This window comes from Camelus dromedarius, chromosome X (assembly GCF_036321535.1).
Source record: "Camelus dromedarius isolate mCamDro1 chromosome X, mCamDro1.pat, whole genome shotgun sequence".
Lineage (NCBI taxonomy): Eukaryota > Metazoa > Chordata > Mammalia > Artiodactyla > Camelidae > Camelus > Camelus dromedarius.
The window spans coordinates 37008341-37025871 of NC_087472.1; the positions used below are offsets into that span (position 1 = coordinate 37008341).

Sequence of the window (17531 nt, forward strand, 5' to 3'; positions counted from 1 at the left end):
AGACCACAAGATTTACTGAACCTCTTTATATCTTAGTTCCCCAACCTAAAACAAAAAAACAAACAAGTGGATAATCTTCTTTTCCCAACTTAATTCATGATGCTGTTATGAGTGACAACTGAGGTGACGGATTTGAAAATATTTTGCAAAGTGCAGAGTATTTAATTCATGTAAAAGATCATTCTCTTGAACTTCTCTCAGATGCAAAGGAAAGGTATGGTGCTGTCTAATACAGTAGCCACTAGTCACATATGGCTATTGAGCACTTTAAGTGTGGCTGGTCAGACTTGAGATGTGCAAGTGTAAAATACAGTCCAACTTCAATGAACATAAAATAGCTCATTAACAATTTCTTACATTGAACACATGTTGAAATAATATTATTTTGGATGTATTGAGTAAAATAAAATATATTATCAAAGTTAATTTCACTTGTTTCTTTGAACTTAACTCGGGCTACTAGAAAATTTAAAATTACATATGAGGTTTGCATTTGTGGCCTGCATTATATTTTTATTGGACAGAGCTGGTCTAGACAGTCATATTCAGGAAGGTCAGAACAGCCAGGTCCCTCCATCTTACACAACCCCAAGCAGCCTGTTTGGTTCAGATGAGAAGGAGATCCAGGATACAGTTCTCCCACGGACACTCCCCTGGGGGTGTCCGGCTGTTCTGTGGCCCTTGACCTCCTCTTTCAAAAGCTGTATATTTGGGTAGAGAAGACATTTGTTCTTGGGAGATTGGGAACAGGGAAGATTTGACTTTCAGGAATCAGTGCACATAAGCTGGGGGAAGGAGGGTGGAGAACATTGGGTTGCTACAACAATGACTTACTGTTGAAGAATAGCAAACTAATTATCACATTACAATCCCCTCAGCCTACCACGGTGGGTTATTAGCTTCCTTGGAGGCTCCTTTGAAAAAAGAAAGAAAGAAAAAGAAAAGATTCCTTCCCAGTAACTAGCTGATTTTGTCCTTTCAATTCAATTCAACTTGGGGGTAGTTGCATAAAGAGAAAAATTAACAAATTAATGGCTAAAATGGAAAATAGAGACACACAGAGAAATGTCTTCCTTTAGTTTTGAAGCCAGGCTTACCTTTGCCCATCAAAATGGCAAGTCCTGGGTTAATCAAAATGGGACACTGCACAAACTTTCTTCAAACATCCCATAGGAGCCTTCTGGGCTCAGGTTTTGTCTGCTTACCACACAGTCCCTTGCCCTACTTTAAGACAAACTTGGCTAATGGGACTTGGATTCTAAGAGTCCATCAGCTCTGCCCAGTGAGAATGAGAGTTCCTTATAGCAATATTATACAGACAATCAAATCCTTCCTTAACTCGAGTTTAAGGCTTAGCAACAGATATTTCATTTGGGGCAAACTCAATATTGGCAGGAGTGGGGATTGAACTGGAAGGGAATAAAGCAGAAGGATTTTGATTTATTCATGGGCAGAACAGGAAAGAGACAACTTAAGGACTAAGGAACAAGGAATCAAATTATGACACAAATTACAGACCAAATAGCATCAATTTACTACTAAACCTCAAGTCAAACTGAACCCAGATATTAACTGAAACATGAATTGGAATATATATATATATATATTTGAAAATCTAGCAAACTTGTTCAAAATTATATATTTTCTAATGAATTAGAACATCAAAACATTCCTTTAACTGAGCCAATGTTTCATTTGGTTTGAATCCCGGCTAAAGAGGAACATTTTTGGCTTTCATTTGCCATCAAAGGAAGGTAGTTAAAATTCCCTGGAAATGGCCGATCTTCCACAACCTTTTACTCAGGTTGAATGAAGAAATGTGGATTCGTGCACAAGTCTCAGAGCCAAGACAGACTAATACAGAATGGAAACAGAGTGGTACTACCATGTACCAGAAAAGAAAAAAAAATTTCAGCCCCACCCAATACCATTATTCTTTGGTTAAATGTATATTAACTTGTGTATGTGCCTTGCTAACAGCTCAGAAAACCTTTACACTTTATGAAATAATTCTTTCTTAATGTTTGTAAGGAGAAATTTATGCTAATGTGAAACTATGCGTTGTCCATAACTCATCCTTATGGGTTATCTGATTCTGATTCTATGGAAGCTACTGTACAACTGTGGAAATAACTGATAACAAAGGAAAATGATTTTTGTCTAGATATGCAAATTCTGTCTTACCCAAAATGGAAACCAAGCCTTGGAGAAGGTAAGAAACTTGTCCCAAGTCACAAATCTGGGAAGTGGTATAGCTTGGTTTTCTTAGTTCTCTCTCTCTTCCTCTTCCATATCCTATGCCCCTACACCTCCCAGCTTGGAATGGTCCAGAGTGAGGTAGGGGCAGAAAAGGGAAAGTGGGTATGTCAAATCCAAACCCTACCTAAAATACTGTTTTGCCTGACATTGGCTTTTTCCCCGTGGAATATTCCCTGAGACGCTGCCCTAGACTTGGCCCTAAAATCCCATGGAATGTGCAGGCTTGCGTTACACGAACGTTTTTACCCTCTGGGGCTGAAATCATGTGGAGGCTCTAAACACATCATCTGAGATGAGCTCAAACATTCTGGAAATTGTCATGAAGCCTGGCTAGACTACAGTTCGACTTCATTTATATTCATGAACTACCTGAAATGAAGATTTAAATTCTCTCTACTGAATATACCACTTTAGATTTTCTATTGGTAGGGAACAGAGGTGTTTATAATTCTGATATCTGCCAAATAAAGGCCCGTTTTCCTACCTTAAATCAGTTACTTTGTTAATCTTGTGTGTGTGACTACAGCCTCATTCCTTCTCTTCAGCAAGGGAGTTCTGAAGGAAGGAGATCTTGCCTGCCTATGCCTCAATCAGGATCTAACTCCTTTCAATTTGGCAAATACTCATTGAGTCCTAATGCATTTCTTCTCTGTCTCTAATATCTTAAGGTCAGAGAAGTACATATTGTTTAGAAGTGAAATTCTATAGGTAGCATGCTGGGGACCAATTATTTGACATATGTTTAAACTGTGTTCAATTACAGGTGGTTGTGTTCATGTGTGCTGAGTAGCCCAACTGGATACAGTCTGCAAAGAGAATTTATTTACTTCAAACTGCTGCCACACAAGAATTTCTAACTAATGGGTTATGTGGTGGTTTGAAAATAGGTCCACGAATTCTTTGATACTCCTCCCTTCAAGAAATGGAGCCTGATTCCCCTCTCCTTGAATGTGGGCTGGCCTTAGTGACTGCTACTAATGAATAGACTAAAACAGAAGTGACTGCGTGTGGTTTTGAAAAGCAGATCATAAAAGGCACTACATCTTCTTTTCACTCTATTGAATCACTGTCTAGGGGAAGGACTGCCAACAGCCTTCTTGGAAGTGGATCCTACAGTCCCAGTTGAGCCTTCAGATGACCATATCCCCTACTAATACCTTCACCTCAACTATGTGAGAGGTTCTGAGCCAGACAGACCCACCCTGCTAAGCCACCCTAGAATTTCTGACCCACAGAATCTGTGAGATAGGAAATGTCTGTTGTTTTAAGCTACTACATTTTAGGGTAATTTGTTCCATAGCAAGAGTTAAGTAATACAGGTTAGAGATCCCAGAAATAGCCAGTGATACTTCTGAAAAATGATCAGCTAAGCAATTATTGCCAGACTTTATGAATCTTTTTTTAAAAACTTTTTTGGGGGAGAGGGAGGTAATTAGGTTTGTTTGTTTGTTTGTTTGTTTATTTATTTATTTATTTATGGAGGTACTGGGGATTGAACCCAGGACCTTGTGCATGCTAAGCACGCACTCTACCACTGAGCTATATCCTGCCCCCACCCCATGAGTCTTGATCAAATGTTTAAGGTCCATTTTTTGCAAGGCCCTGCTTAGAACCTGTACAAACAATTTCATTCTCAATCCAACTGTTAAAACCTAGGTCTTTGCCATTTGAGTAATATGAATTTGCTTGGGCAGATTCATGTGCTGTTCTGTACACTTAGCCAAAATGTCACCAAACACATGCATTTTTATTCCTTCAGCAAATATTACCTATAATTCTTACTGGGTCTCTAGTACCATGCTGGATGAAACAGATGCTCTTATGCATCTATTCTTCCACAGGCATTGTTTGAGCACTTACTAGGACCCATGCACTGTGCTCAGCACTGAGGATAGAAGAATGAACATGACACCTTGCCCAGTATTTAGTTGAGGAAGTAAGTACATACAGATAAATAGATTACAACACAGTGCAGTGAATATTACCCCAGAGATATGAATAACATGCTATGATATCGTGGAGAATGGAACAGCTATTTCTATTTGAGGTATCGAAGGATGAATAGAGTTTTCAAGCAAAGAAGAGTGGTGGGTTCAAGGGATGGCATTCCAGGTGCAGGAGAAGAGAACGTGCAAAGCCATGGAAGTATGAAAAGCCCGAGCTGCCTCTTCACAGTTGAGTTCCTTCCGCCTGAGAATAAAGAGATTGCTGCTGATATGCACGGTAGTGTGAGGTCAGCAGGACCGGCTGTTTTTCCATGCCAACGGGCATTTCAAAGCTAATAGGCCACTCAAGCTGCCTCAAATTGAAGAAGTGATAAAGGGTGCCTGTGCTCTCTGCCCCAAGGCTCTCAGGCTAGAAGAAGTAAAAGTAAACCAACACACTGCTGCCTTTATCAATACAATCATGCTCTGAAAAAAGAGTCAGCTGAAGTAAATGGTTTGCTGAGTGGCATGATTTATTTACATTTGGCACAAACACCTAATCTTGTCACAAGTTGATAAATAGTTCATGGGTTGGCAGTGATCCCTAGACCACATTTTTTTAGATCACTCACTATCCACTAAATAAAATCCTCTATGACAAATCTCTTTGTATCCTTTCAGAACCTGGCCTATACCTCCTTGTCTCATTGCGAGAATAATGCAGTTTATCTTGTTTCGCTTTTTGGTTTGACTTCTAAAATGTCCAAAGTCAAACTTGAAGCTCAAGGGCATCCACTACGTTGACATGTTGGGGTGGCTTTTGTCTTTATATTCTTGTTTTTGATTCTGATTTTCTATTTCACATTTATGTTTGATTTGATTATTTCATTGACTGTGCATTTGCTGGGTGATGTTGAAAATGATGGCAATGAAGATAACCATGACAATAAGCATTACAGCAAGCATGGCAAACAGGCCAGATTTCTGGTGTGCATCCACTTGAGCAGATTTGGGGTTGTAGCTGTGTCTCCATGACTCCAAACAAGGTCAACTGGTTAGTCTCTGAATTGATAGGATTGGTCTCATGGAGACACAATGGTGTATGAGGAACTCATTCCTCTGCATGCAGAAGGTACTGGCCTCTGTAAATGAAGTCAGCGTGCACAGTTAGGAGAAGAGCACTCACCGTCTTGGTCGTTACCTGAGTCAGCTGGAGACTTGCTCCGGCGCATGGGGCCAGGGCTCTTGGCTGAACTCTTCTGAGGCGTTGGGGACGCCTTTGGGCCAGCTGTGGCTGATGGGTTTCCCTTCATGACTCGGCATTCTGGTGGAAAATGACACAGACAGCTTAATAGAGCTGGGGAGAACCAAGACTCAGCATATCACCAACCTCTGGAAACTGGAATAACCACCAAGGTCAAAGCACCTTATGGCTAAGGACTATAAGGCAGTCTTCATTGTTTGAAGGAATAATTGTTCTGAAGAGGGAGGCATGGGAGAAACTTTCAAAATTCACCTGGGCTAAGCCAGGTATTTAAATTCCTAGATTATGGAAAAAAGCGAAGGAGTAGAAAAGCAGCTTGGGTACGTAATTAAACAGTCAACTCAATCATTTTTGGACAACCCAAAGTCATGTCTCAGAATAGTGCCTGTCGACATAATTAATTAATTTCCTTGGAGAAGAGATTGACAGCTCAGAGGTTGTAGCCACACAGGTGAAACATTCATGTGTAATTTAAAGGAGGGGGAGGGAGCTACTGTTTATTATTCATTACATGCCATGTATGGTATTAGGCATAGTAAGGATGTCATGTCATTTTATAAATAAGCACTACCACCACCACCACCATCTTACATCTATAGAGTTCGATTTTCAATATACGTTATCATTATGCTGGTTTAATGAATAAATGGGCCAGCAGTGACTCTGCCATTCACAACTTATAGAGAGCCTGTGGGTGTGTGGGAGAGTCTGCCAAATGTTCCTGCTACTCCCCCAATCCCAGTCTGACACACTGGGAACACACTTTCCATGCAGATCACTCAGCATCCCTAATATGGTAATTTTGGGCACTGATTGTACTAATGTATTAGGAGGATTATTATACTCATTTTGCTGATGAGACTACAAAGAGCTTAAGCCTCTTGCTCAGGGCCACAAAGCAAGAAAATATCAGAAGAATGGTGATCAGCCAAGTCTTCTGAGTCCCAGTCTAGAGTTCTTTCCACTATGCTTTTCCCAACCTTGTGCTGTCATGCTCAAAGAGGAACCCAACAGCTGGGTAGAGGGTAGCCTCATCATTGGACACCTTCTTGTCACTTTCTACTTAAAGATACCTAGAAAATACAAATTATCCAGAAAGATTAGGGGATCATGTCTAGTAAGTTGTTTAGGAAACTGAGTTAAGCAGAAAACTCATTTTTGTTTGTTTTACTTCTTGTTTTGGCTGATACACTTTAGTGATCACTGTCCAGAGCTGGAGATGTAGAAGATACAGGAACTTGGACACATCCTGGGGTTTGTTTAGCTATTTTATGGCCATTTGCCTCTTCTCAAAGTGAACACAGCAGAAATGCCACCTCGTTCAGGGTCCCTGTCACTTGAGGTGTTTGTAAAGTCTGTATTAGTACAACTTGATTTGTTTTTTCCCACATTTTACTCCTCATAATTGGCAAATATGTTTTTTGGGGGCAAATATGTTTTGAATGTGTCTTTCCATCAGGATCATATCCTAACCCTGTGGCTGTGTGAGCTAATTCACCATGAACTTACACGTGGAGCTTGGACTCAAGCAAAGGGAGATGGGCAGATATTCACCTCCTTCCTGAGATTAATAATCTTCTGGAATCTTGAGTCACAATACAAGGGGAATGGGGCAGCAACCAAAAGGTGGGAAAAGGGAAAATGTCTGACACTAAGAACACAGTGGAAAATATTTCTAAAATGGAACCATTAACATGGGCCAAATAGCTGGAGGATGTTAACCAGAAAAAAATATATATATATATGCATACAATATCCAAGTTCTGACCCCAAATGTTCCTTGCTGTGCTCTGACTGAGTCTATAAGTCCATATGATATTACATACTATATGGTTCAAGAAATATGGGGCAAATAGTGAGTTTTATTGAGTTTGGAGGCTGAGCATCTGAGATAGCCAATCAACTTTCACTTAGTGATTCATGTATCTAAACATACAGGAGAAAGGGACCATGCATGGATGTTCTCCAGGCTATATGAACCCATGGAAATCCTAAGGAATAGAAGAAAGGAGAACAACAAAATTTAGTCGTTGTCCTTACCATTTTCATCCAGAGAAAAATCATCCTGAGCATAGCGAAATTTTTCAGGACCGCAGGCAATAAACACATCGTCATCACCAAAGAAATCATGGAGGCAGGTTACCTACGGAGAAAGCAGAAACATTGGATTGATATTTGATGGTCTTGTGATGATGAACTTCAAACAATGTTGGCAGGGGAGAAAAGCTGCACATCTGGGCCATCAATTTTAGCCCCCAGGGATCACCTTTTTCTCAAAATACCAGGCTCATAGTCTGCACCTCAGCCCCTTGTGAGTAAAGATATACCAAGTGCCATTTTCTTTCCACATTTCATGTGTGATATCTTGTTCCCACTGCATCAAGAGTAACTTCAAGACTATGTCCAAATGGAACGTTCTCCTCTGAGTTAAAGTCAGCAAGCAGATGGCCCTACAAATGCTGCCATTCCTCAGAGCCTCAAGGACAGAGTGCTCCTAGCTCAGCTCCAGGGACAGAAGTATAGACCAAGGAAGATGAGAAAGATCTTCTGCAGCCTGAAGTGGACAGATTCTGGCTGACCAAGACGTGGAAGTTCCTCTACTTCATCTTCATGAGTTTTGAAAGAGGGACACCAGTTCTTAACCACTTTGGACCCACAAAAGTTGGACTTTTGCTAAAAATAGACCGAGAACCTGGTAGTGGCCCAGAATACCATTCTTCCATGAAGAAAAAGGAAGGGAAAACTGTCCTGACCACTTAAAATTTAATCAAGAGCAATGGGTCCCCGTAGGCTTGAGGCTTTGCTGGTAAAACCATGTTCCCAGGATCCTTCCCGCCCTCTAGTGCCCTGTGCATTGCTGCTTCTCCACAATAGAGAGACAGTCTCCCCAACCCCTTTCTTACACAAAGAAATGAGGGTCCCTGGGAAAGTATGCTGCTGTCTGTAGTCTCCCCACTTCTCAGCTTTCCTAATTACATCTGATAATTAGTCCAGCACACCAGGGAAACCCCAGAAGAAACCACAGAGTCAAAACATTCTTACCCCCATCCTTAGCTTGAAAGCGTTCAAAGCTTCTAATTGTTCTAAGCCACCCATTTAAGCTGCCAGCAATGGCTTTCCAAAGGCACAGGGCTCACAAACTAACAACAGCTTGCTGGGTGCAGAGAGCAATATGTTACATTTGAAAAATGTTTATATTAATAACATCATTCCCCATCCAGGCTCTATTCAATCTCTGTTCCCCTGGCCAAGATGATTGCAAGCCTTACACAAAGCGAGACTTGCTTAAAGATTACTCCCATTGTCTCAGCCTCCCAATCATCCAAAGGATGCCAAAGAAGGGAGGGAGACTTGGAGGGCTGCCAAGTTTGCTTCTGCTAAGCCTCTCCCCAGACTTGGGTCCTGACCTCATCAAAAAGGCCATCATCCTCCTTCAGCCCACTCATCCTCACCCATTAATTCCCCAATCATATAATGACAAACAGAGCTACCACTAATTGAATGCTTACTCTGAACAAGCACTCTGCTTAGTACTTCCAAATCTGTCATCCCATTTCACTCTCACAACAAATCCTAGAAGTCGGTATTCTTGTCATCACTATTTTACAGATGAGAAAACTGAGTTCCAGAGACAATACATAAATTACTCAGGTGGAAAGTGATGAAGCCAAATCAGTGTAGATCTGTGTGATGCCAAAGCCTGTGCTTTTGGCCTCTCAGTAATACAAAGCACTTACGTATGGTTCAGACACTGTGGAGGCAAAGATGAATAAGATTCAGGTCATGACTTCATGGAGCACATAATCTGATGGCATGAGATACATTGAAACAGAGCATTTTAGTGTCATGTCATGAGTGTTTGGGGTAACTGTAGGTGACATGGGAACTATTTAGCACCACATCCAAGTGACCCAGTCAGTAACTGGCATTGTTAGTTCAATAAGCATCCTGTATATTGCCATGGTAGTGAATCCAATGACAGAGGCTACACATGGCTTTTAACCCTGCTGCAGACTCCCACTGACATCTTGGACCAGTGAAATTTGGAGCCCCTATCTTTGATACATGTGTGTCTCTGAATTGTATATGCCCTACCACCTCTTAACCCTAAAGATCTCTGCCATGACCTCTTGTTCGGGTTGCCCCTGATCCTGACTGATCTCCTTTAGTTTTGGTCATAAGTGAGGGAAGCCTCACCCTTGGGCATCCCTCTACTAATGGTCTCTAGCATTTAGCACTTTGTTTCAAGGTCTATCTGTATTTTCATGAGTACCCACCTAATCCTTCCCATTAAATCACAGGTTTCCTGAATGTAAGACCAAATTTATGCCTCCCTCTATATCTCCCCATGGTTCCTGGTAGAGTGCTTAATCACATAGTGAGAATTTAGCCAGGGCTAAATTTTTTTTGGCCTCAACTGAATGTAAAGGAAATAAGAAGGAGGTTTTGTAAGGGCATACAAAGGCAGAAAAGTAGAAAGAAGAAATCAATAGTGGCAGACAATAGGACCTAGCAGTCAAAGGTTTTGAAAGGTAACACCAATATATAAATTTAGGAACAAGAAAGGAGAAAAGACTGTGAAATCAGAAGTTATTCTTTGTATAACTATGCCAATTAGTTTGAAAACAGATGAAATGGATCATTTTTAAAGGAAAACCTAAAGAAAGAAACTAGCTCAAAAAGAAATAGGAAACCTCAACCAACTACTAGCCATAAAAAGAATTTAGTAAATACTTCAAACAGCAATCCCTTCCCCCAAAGGTACCAGACCATTCATTTTGGAAGTATTTGTGGAAATCACTTCCCAAGAAGAAAAACCAAAAGCTCAAAAGCAGCCATCGCAGTGACATGCCATGCTGTCCTATTGTAAGACAACAAAGCCTTCACAGATTGCTCTGGGGGTTGCTGTTAGAATGACCCTCCCTCCTCCAACTCCAAGTCCCTCTGCCCCCACCCAGGCTTTGGGAAAAGCCTTTGGATAACCCCTTCTTGGGGAGCTTCTGAGAAAGGCAAAGCCCCTGTGCTTCTGACAAACTCACAATGCTGTGGCTGGCTTCAAACATATTCATTTTGCAATCCAGCTGTTTAGCATCAGGTTTCTTGTGTGATCCCACCCCACATTTTACTGGCTCCCAAATGTAGACAAATTCATATTGTGCATGTGGATACCCAGATTTCCCAAATGCCTTGGATATTGAGACACAACAGCCCTACCCTGCTCTGTGTCAGAGTTGGGAAAATAGAAAGCCCTCCATCTTAAAGACGAGGAACCCAAAATACAAGGTGTCTGAGTGGCAGAAAGATACACAGATGGACCACGGCAGAGTTCAGACTAGCTCTCAGGTGTCCCGATTCAGTTTGGAACAAAACTATTTAATTGCCTAAGAGAACATGCCTTCCGAAGTCCTGACTTCAAAGGCTTGTGTATAGCCTAGGCAGGAGAGTCACAACTAGTCCTCATCAATGCCCAATATGCATCAGAACAATTTGCAGGATTGAAAAAAGGAAACATCTTTATGGATCATATGTTTAATCTATGGACAAGAAAACTCCTATTCATTACTGTAACTGGAGAAGGAGGACAAAGAGAAGGAGTGGGAGAAGGAGGAGAAAAAGAAGAGGAATAAGGAAAAGAAGAATGGAGTGTAAGAAATAATTCCCAAATGAAACTCACACTCACACCTGCTTTTCAAAATTCCATGCAGTTCACATGATACAAAATCCACCTTAGGTTACATTGCAAACATATAATTTTGAAAATAAAATATTTTAAAAAGTATTTTCATATTCTTTATATATTATAGATACAAGTCCCTTATCAGATGCTCCTTAGTTACTTACCCAAGAGAAATGAAAACCTATACCTACACAGAAGATTAGTTTTTTGTGATAAAATTTCTATTATGAGGTGGAAGCAAAAGTGGTAAAAATAATAATCATTATGATAGCACTTACAGCATCCTCAGAGATTAAGGGTTTTGCTGACATCAGCTTTTGTATGAGACATGCTTGGGTATTTAAGTCAGAGAACACAAAGGCATGACACCTGTCTTTGTAATTTATCAACTGCCAGCACAAAAATCAATAAAATCAATCAACTCACATTAACACTGAACCATTAACTCAATGGTCTTCCTTTAAAAAAAAAAACTGCAAGAGTTGGAGTAAGGGAAGCTAGCTTGATTGTGCATTAGCACAAACAATAGATTATATGGACCATCCAGTGGCTTAAATGTTGAAGTGCAAATGGGGAAATGGAGACAACAGATCACTGTTTGGGGGCAGTTTGAGTCCATTAGCTGCAAATGGCAAATTCACCCTGTGACTTGATTTAAGCTTGATTAGATTCTCCGTCCGCATATTACAGATGCTGGCAGTTAGTTCTCATATGTGCCTACTGCTGGTAGGTTCTACACACTCTCCAACTGTTCAGACAGCAATGGTATTTCAGGAAGTAAGGTCTTGCTTGCATATCTATGAGGCTCACTTTCAACACGCAAAATATTTTCATTGAAAGTTCAACTCTACTGATATTCATTCATAAAGCACTGACTATGGCAAAGGAGCAATGCGAGGGACAGGGACACACAAATGGACAATAAAAGGCCCCTGTCTTCACAGTTGACAGCATAATAAGGAAATCAGAACTACACACATAACTGGACTACAAGGCGGACTGCTGTTAGCACTATTAGAGAGGCACAAAGAGCGAGAGGAACACAGAAGACAAAGGGAACAATTCTAATTGTGAGAACTGGGGAGGGCTGCACAGAGAAGACGAAAACAAAATCTGAGTCTTGAGGGATGTGTGGGATATAGGTTGATGGAGACAGGAGTGAAAGGTATTATGGTAACTGCATAAATAAAGGTGGAGAAGCAGGAACATGCCTTTTTCTTAATAGCCCTGGAAAAAAAAATTGCATCTTGTGGATTACAGTCACAGAGATTCTAACTCTCTATAGCACAATTGGCCTGGCCCATCTGCCAGCCTTCTGCACAGACAAAACATACCGTTGCCTCCTGGTGGAATTCAGGGTGAAGAGAAGGGCAGAGAGTGTCTATGGGGAGAGGAATGGCCCCAGTGGTGAAGAAGAGAAAATCTTGTGGCGAGGAAGACAAACCACACTGATTTCCCAGTCTTGCCAACAGTGTGCCCTGCCCATCCAGTGTGGCTGCCAAGCTTCGCAAAATGAGTTAATGAAAGATTCAATAAACATTACGCATGAGGCTTTTTATAAAAGTTACTGCTACTCTCATTCTGGAACATTTCCTGCCTGCCTGCCCTGGATAGGCTCCAGTCAGAGACTGGCACAGGGTTGGCGTGGTGAGCTGAGACAAGGTTTTTTTTATCTTGACTCATGTGTATTGAACTACCTGCTTAATAGCTCCACTTGGTTATCTGATGGCCATCCCAAATTTAATATGCCCAAGACTAAAATCTTATTGCTCCCTCTCCAAATCCTACTTCCCTCCAGCTTTCCTCATCTCAATAAATGGTACCACAATTCCCCCAGCTGCCTGAACCAGAAACCTGGGAGTCATTTTTTACTAGAAGTCACATTGACCTTCTTCATTGTTACACTCCTAGGCCAAGATATAATGCAGTAGCCTTGTAACCGGTCTCTCTATGCCCAGCCCCTATGCAATACACTCGTACTCTTCACACTGTAGCCAGAGAAATACTTCAGACTCTTAATCAGGCAGGTCACTCTTCTGCTTAAAATCCTCCAAAGCTCTCAACCATAGATAGAATAAAATCCACTTTTTATCTTGGCTCTATATTACCCAATCTCTCATACAACACACGCTAGCTCGCTCCCGTCACACTGGCTTTCTTTCTGCTACTCAAACACATCAAGACCTTCCCTGCTTCAGAGCCTCATCCTGCAGCTCCCTCTACCTAGAAAGTATACTTCTCAGATAGTCACAGGCCTACTTGCGTCTTCACAATCAAATCTAAAGTACCACGTACTGCATTTAAGTCTGAGCAACCCTCAACTTACATGATGCTATTGTTTAGAATCTCAGATCCTGTATTGAACCCCACAAATGAGTTATTATTTTAAGTATTTTATACAGTTAATACTGTTTAGATTTATCTACATACAGATTTACCCATTTATTTGGTCACCATTTCTTATTACACCTCAGGCCTTTCTTCTGAGGTCACTTTAAATTAGGCACATGTTTAGCTTTCCCACTTCATGTTCCATATTGCAATTCCACCCTCATATTTTCCATCTTCTTATCTCTTAGTGCTACATTCTGGAAAATATCTTCAAATCTGCCAGTTTACTCTTTCTTTCTTCAGATATATTTAATTTGCTGTTTAACCCATTCATAGTGCTTCAAATTTCAATGATCGCAATTTTCATTTTTAGAAATTCTATTTCATTTTTTATCCAAATTTGCCTGGCCATAGCTGATAGTCTCTTTTTATTGTCTCATTTTAATTGCATGTTTTGTTGCTTTAAACAATTCACACTAAGTTATTTTAGGTCTTGTATCTGATCATTCTAATATCCTTGAGAATCCAAATGTGTTGTTTCTGCTAACTCTCCCTCATGGTGACTTTTTTCCTCCTGTGCTTGATATTTTTTAAATTATGAGCTCATGTTTGATTAAATTAAATCTTTGAGGACCCTGAGGGGTCTAGGTTGGGGACACTTTCCTCTGAAAAAGATGTGAATTTGTTTCTACCATGAGCCAGGGGGCACTAACAATGTAGGCAGCATCTGTTTTTCAGCTATGGTTTCCCTTGTGACATGAGTAGTACAAATTTGAATTCCAGACCTGTGTTAGAGCAAGCTTTGGGTTGCAAACTCCTAAGAGTAGTGCTCTTATTTGTTTTGTGTCCTCCCTGAAGTCATGAAAGAGACAAACAAGTTTATAGGTATGTTTCTGGTTTATCCCCTTTTAAGTGTTCCAGCTTAATGTGGAGGTTGCAGATTCTGGTTCCTTACTTTTCAAGAACTTTGTGTCAACTGAGAAAAAAAAAAGCCCACACAACATAAAAGCTTGAGTCAAGTTTATTCAGTGTCTTACTGAGAACTATAGCCTGGAAGACAGCCTCTCAGACAGGTCTGAGAAACTGTTTTGAAGAGGTAAGGGGTGGGGAGGTGAGTATGTATGTGATTTTAGTGATGGAGGTACACGCAGCTAAACACATCTTAGTGGATGGTTGCTGCTAGTAATGAGGAACAGATACCTTAATGGTTTTAGTGCTTTTCTACTTATGGGAAGATGCAAGAATCCAGGTTCATAAAAATTTTCTCCCGAAAATATCTATCTGAAGGCCTGTTCTGCCAGTTTTTCCAGAACACTGAGTGCCTCATTCTTGATCTCAGTCATGAACTCCTTTCAGGGTGGGTTGAAGGTCAGCAATTGAAGTGGTTAATAACTCAATCCTTGCAGAGCTGGATGATGGGTGACATTCTTTAGTTGGCACTTGCATGCCCTGCATTTCTGATACTATCCAAAGCACCGGGTCCCAGTTATGGGGTTTTGCCCTCAGGGAAGCTTGAGCTTTTAGATACTGCCTGCTGCTCTAGTTTCAACTTCTGGTTCCTCTTCCCTCTTCTGCCTTTTCTGAAAGCTTAGAAAATCACTTAAAAATGTTTGTTCCAGGTTCCTCAAAACACTAAACATAAACATAGAATTACCATATAATTGGGTTACTGGACCTAATTTCAACATGTAAGGATGTGTGTGAGTGGTTTCTCCATACCTCCAATAAGCAATGCTTGGATACGAGCATGGTGTCCTACAATTCAACTCAATTCTGACACTATCTATCTGGAGATAGCATCAGATTCCAAAGGTTAAGGGTTCAGTCCTACAAGACTGCCCCCTACCCTTCAGAGGTCAGTCACAAGCCCAGGTTGTTGTTACCTGTACTTCTGACCAACTGGCTGTAAATCAGAGGTTAAATTCCTCCAAATTGGAGTAAATAGAGCAGACTTGTTTGGAGTCCTTAACGTTGGGGGACCAGCAGAAGGCCATTTTGTCCCACTCAACCTTTGGTAGTGCTGTACTAAAACCTTTGTTTTAACCCCATCAATGTCTAACCCTATTTCTTAATAATGATCTAAAGACTTCCACCTTACTGGGCAAGTCTTGTGACTCTTCCCTCTCTGTTTCCTCTTTGTCTTGCTTCTGTAAATATGTGATTTATTCATCTTATTTCTCAAAAGCCATTTCAAAATTTCCACTTTGTTGGAAAGAGTCCTTTGACTCTCCCCTTGGGCCCACCATCTCTTCTAAATTAACCTAATGTTTTTATTAGCATCTGTAAGACCCAAGGGGAAGCTGAGACAGCAAATTCGATAAGGCTTCCAGAACTGTTCTTTATGTTTTGTAACAATAAGATTATATGGGTTGCCCATGTGAAAGGGCCTCACTTAACCACAGCATTTACCATGATCTAGGCAATGGGCATATTTCAGTGGGTGAATATCCTGGTCATCACAAAGCCAGTCTCACATGGCTTGCATATAAGCATCAGCTGCTTCATCTGAGGTGCTCTGCTTGGCATTCATAGGGGGAGACAGACAGCCCCTCTTTTCAGGGTAAACAGACCTTCCAGGAACACTTATCCAGTCCACAAGGCTGACTGTTCCCTCGGGAATAACTTATTTTGTATCTGGATCACATATAGCCATCTGTGATTGTTTCATAGCGACCTGTGGATCCTGCATCAATCCAAACATGCTGTCACCAAAACCCAAGACAAAGACACAGCTCCTAAGTCAGTCACTCTCATAATCCATTATGGTAAAGGTTCTTCAGGAAGCTGATGATACTGATCCACAAATGAAACAGCTCCTTCACACTATACTCCCTGGTTTCAGTAGGTTTTTAGTTTTGCCCTCTTCCCACGTTGACTAACTTCTTGGTGTCCAGAGGTCTGAGAGGTCCTGGTGTCCCTGCACAATTTTTACCTTTGTGGGTGGGTAGCTTTGAAGATAATGGCTAAAACTCTGAGTCACTGAAATCTGCTTTTGGTCTAGCATCAAGATCAGACATTCTATTCTCTTTTACTTTTAGTTTTTTATTATAGATCACAATAATTGAGGGAGGGAATATTTTGCCTCTCTCTTATTAGTTTACATTTCCTTATGCATCAGTGAACCAACTCCCCAAGAGTTGGATCCATCTCTAAATTCCATTGGTAACTTTTACCTTTAGTAAGTGATTGCAGCATAGCTGCTATTCCATACTGTGGGTGATCATATGGCCACCCAGGAATCATAGGTTCATTCTTCTCCTGTCCTTTCATCCTTTCTCTTTCCAAACCACATATTACCATGAGCCAGGCCATTCTAGCAAATCCCACTTCACTGACACCAGTCACCAATTCCACTGTGTGTCTGTGTGTTGGAGGTGGGAGATTCCCCACACCAATAAACAATTCTTGGACACCAGCTGGGTGTACTACAATTCAACTCAATTCTGACACTATCTACCCAGACATAGTGCCAGATGGCACAGGTTAAGAAGGAATCAGTCCTACAGGACTGCCCCCAACCCCTCCATTTCAGACACCAATCACAAGTCCAGGTTCTCACTTGTACTTCTGACTGTCTGGGTATAAATCAGAGGCCCCCAAGACCCCTTGCTTTGGTTCAGTTAATGCCAGAGTGGCTCACAGAACTCAAGAGACTTTTACTCATTAGATTACCAGCTTATTATAAAAGGATATAACTCAAGAACAGCCAGATGGAAGAGATGCTTAGGGCAAGGTATGGGGAAAGGGCATGGAGCTTCCATGCTGTCTCTGAATGAGTTGCTCTCCTTCGCTTTCCACGTGTTCACCAACCTGGAAGCTCTCCAAAACCTCCCCTTTGGGTTTTCATGGAGGCTTGATAATACAGGCATGATTAGTTAAATCACTGGCCATTGGCAATCCATTCAAACTCCAGCTCCCCCTACTCCCATGAGGTCTGGGTGTGGGACTGAAAATTCAAACCCTTTAATCACATGTCTGATTCTCCTGGCAACCAGCCCCCCATCCTTAGGTGCTTTCCAAAAGTCACCTCATTGACATAATAAAAACATCTTTATCGCTCTCATCACTTAGAAAA

At 41.1% G+C, this 17531-nt stretch overlaps 1 protein-coding gene across 1 annotated transcript in view; it reads right to left on the bottom strand.

Annotated features, from left to right (window-relative positions):
* Window positions 1–17531, bottom strand: part of DCX (doublecortin) — a 99784-nt gene that overhangs the window by 21437 nt on the left and 60816 nt on the right. Inside the window, exons 4-5 of the mRNA XM_031446491.2 lie at window positions 7489–7591; window positions 5371–5508 (exon numbers count right to left, since the gene is read on the bottom strand). Coding sequence (XP_031302351.2) covers window positions 5371–5508; window positions 7489–7591 — 241 coding nt within the window. The remainder of the gene's footprint in view (window positions 1–5370; window positions 5509–7488; window positions 7592–17531) is intronic.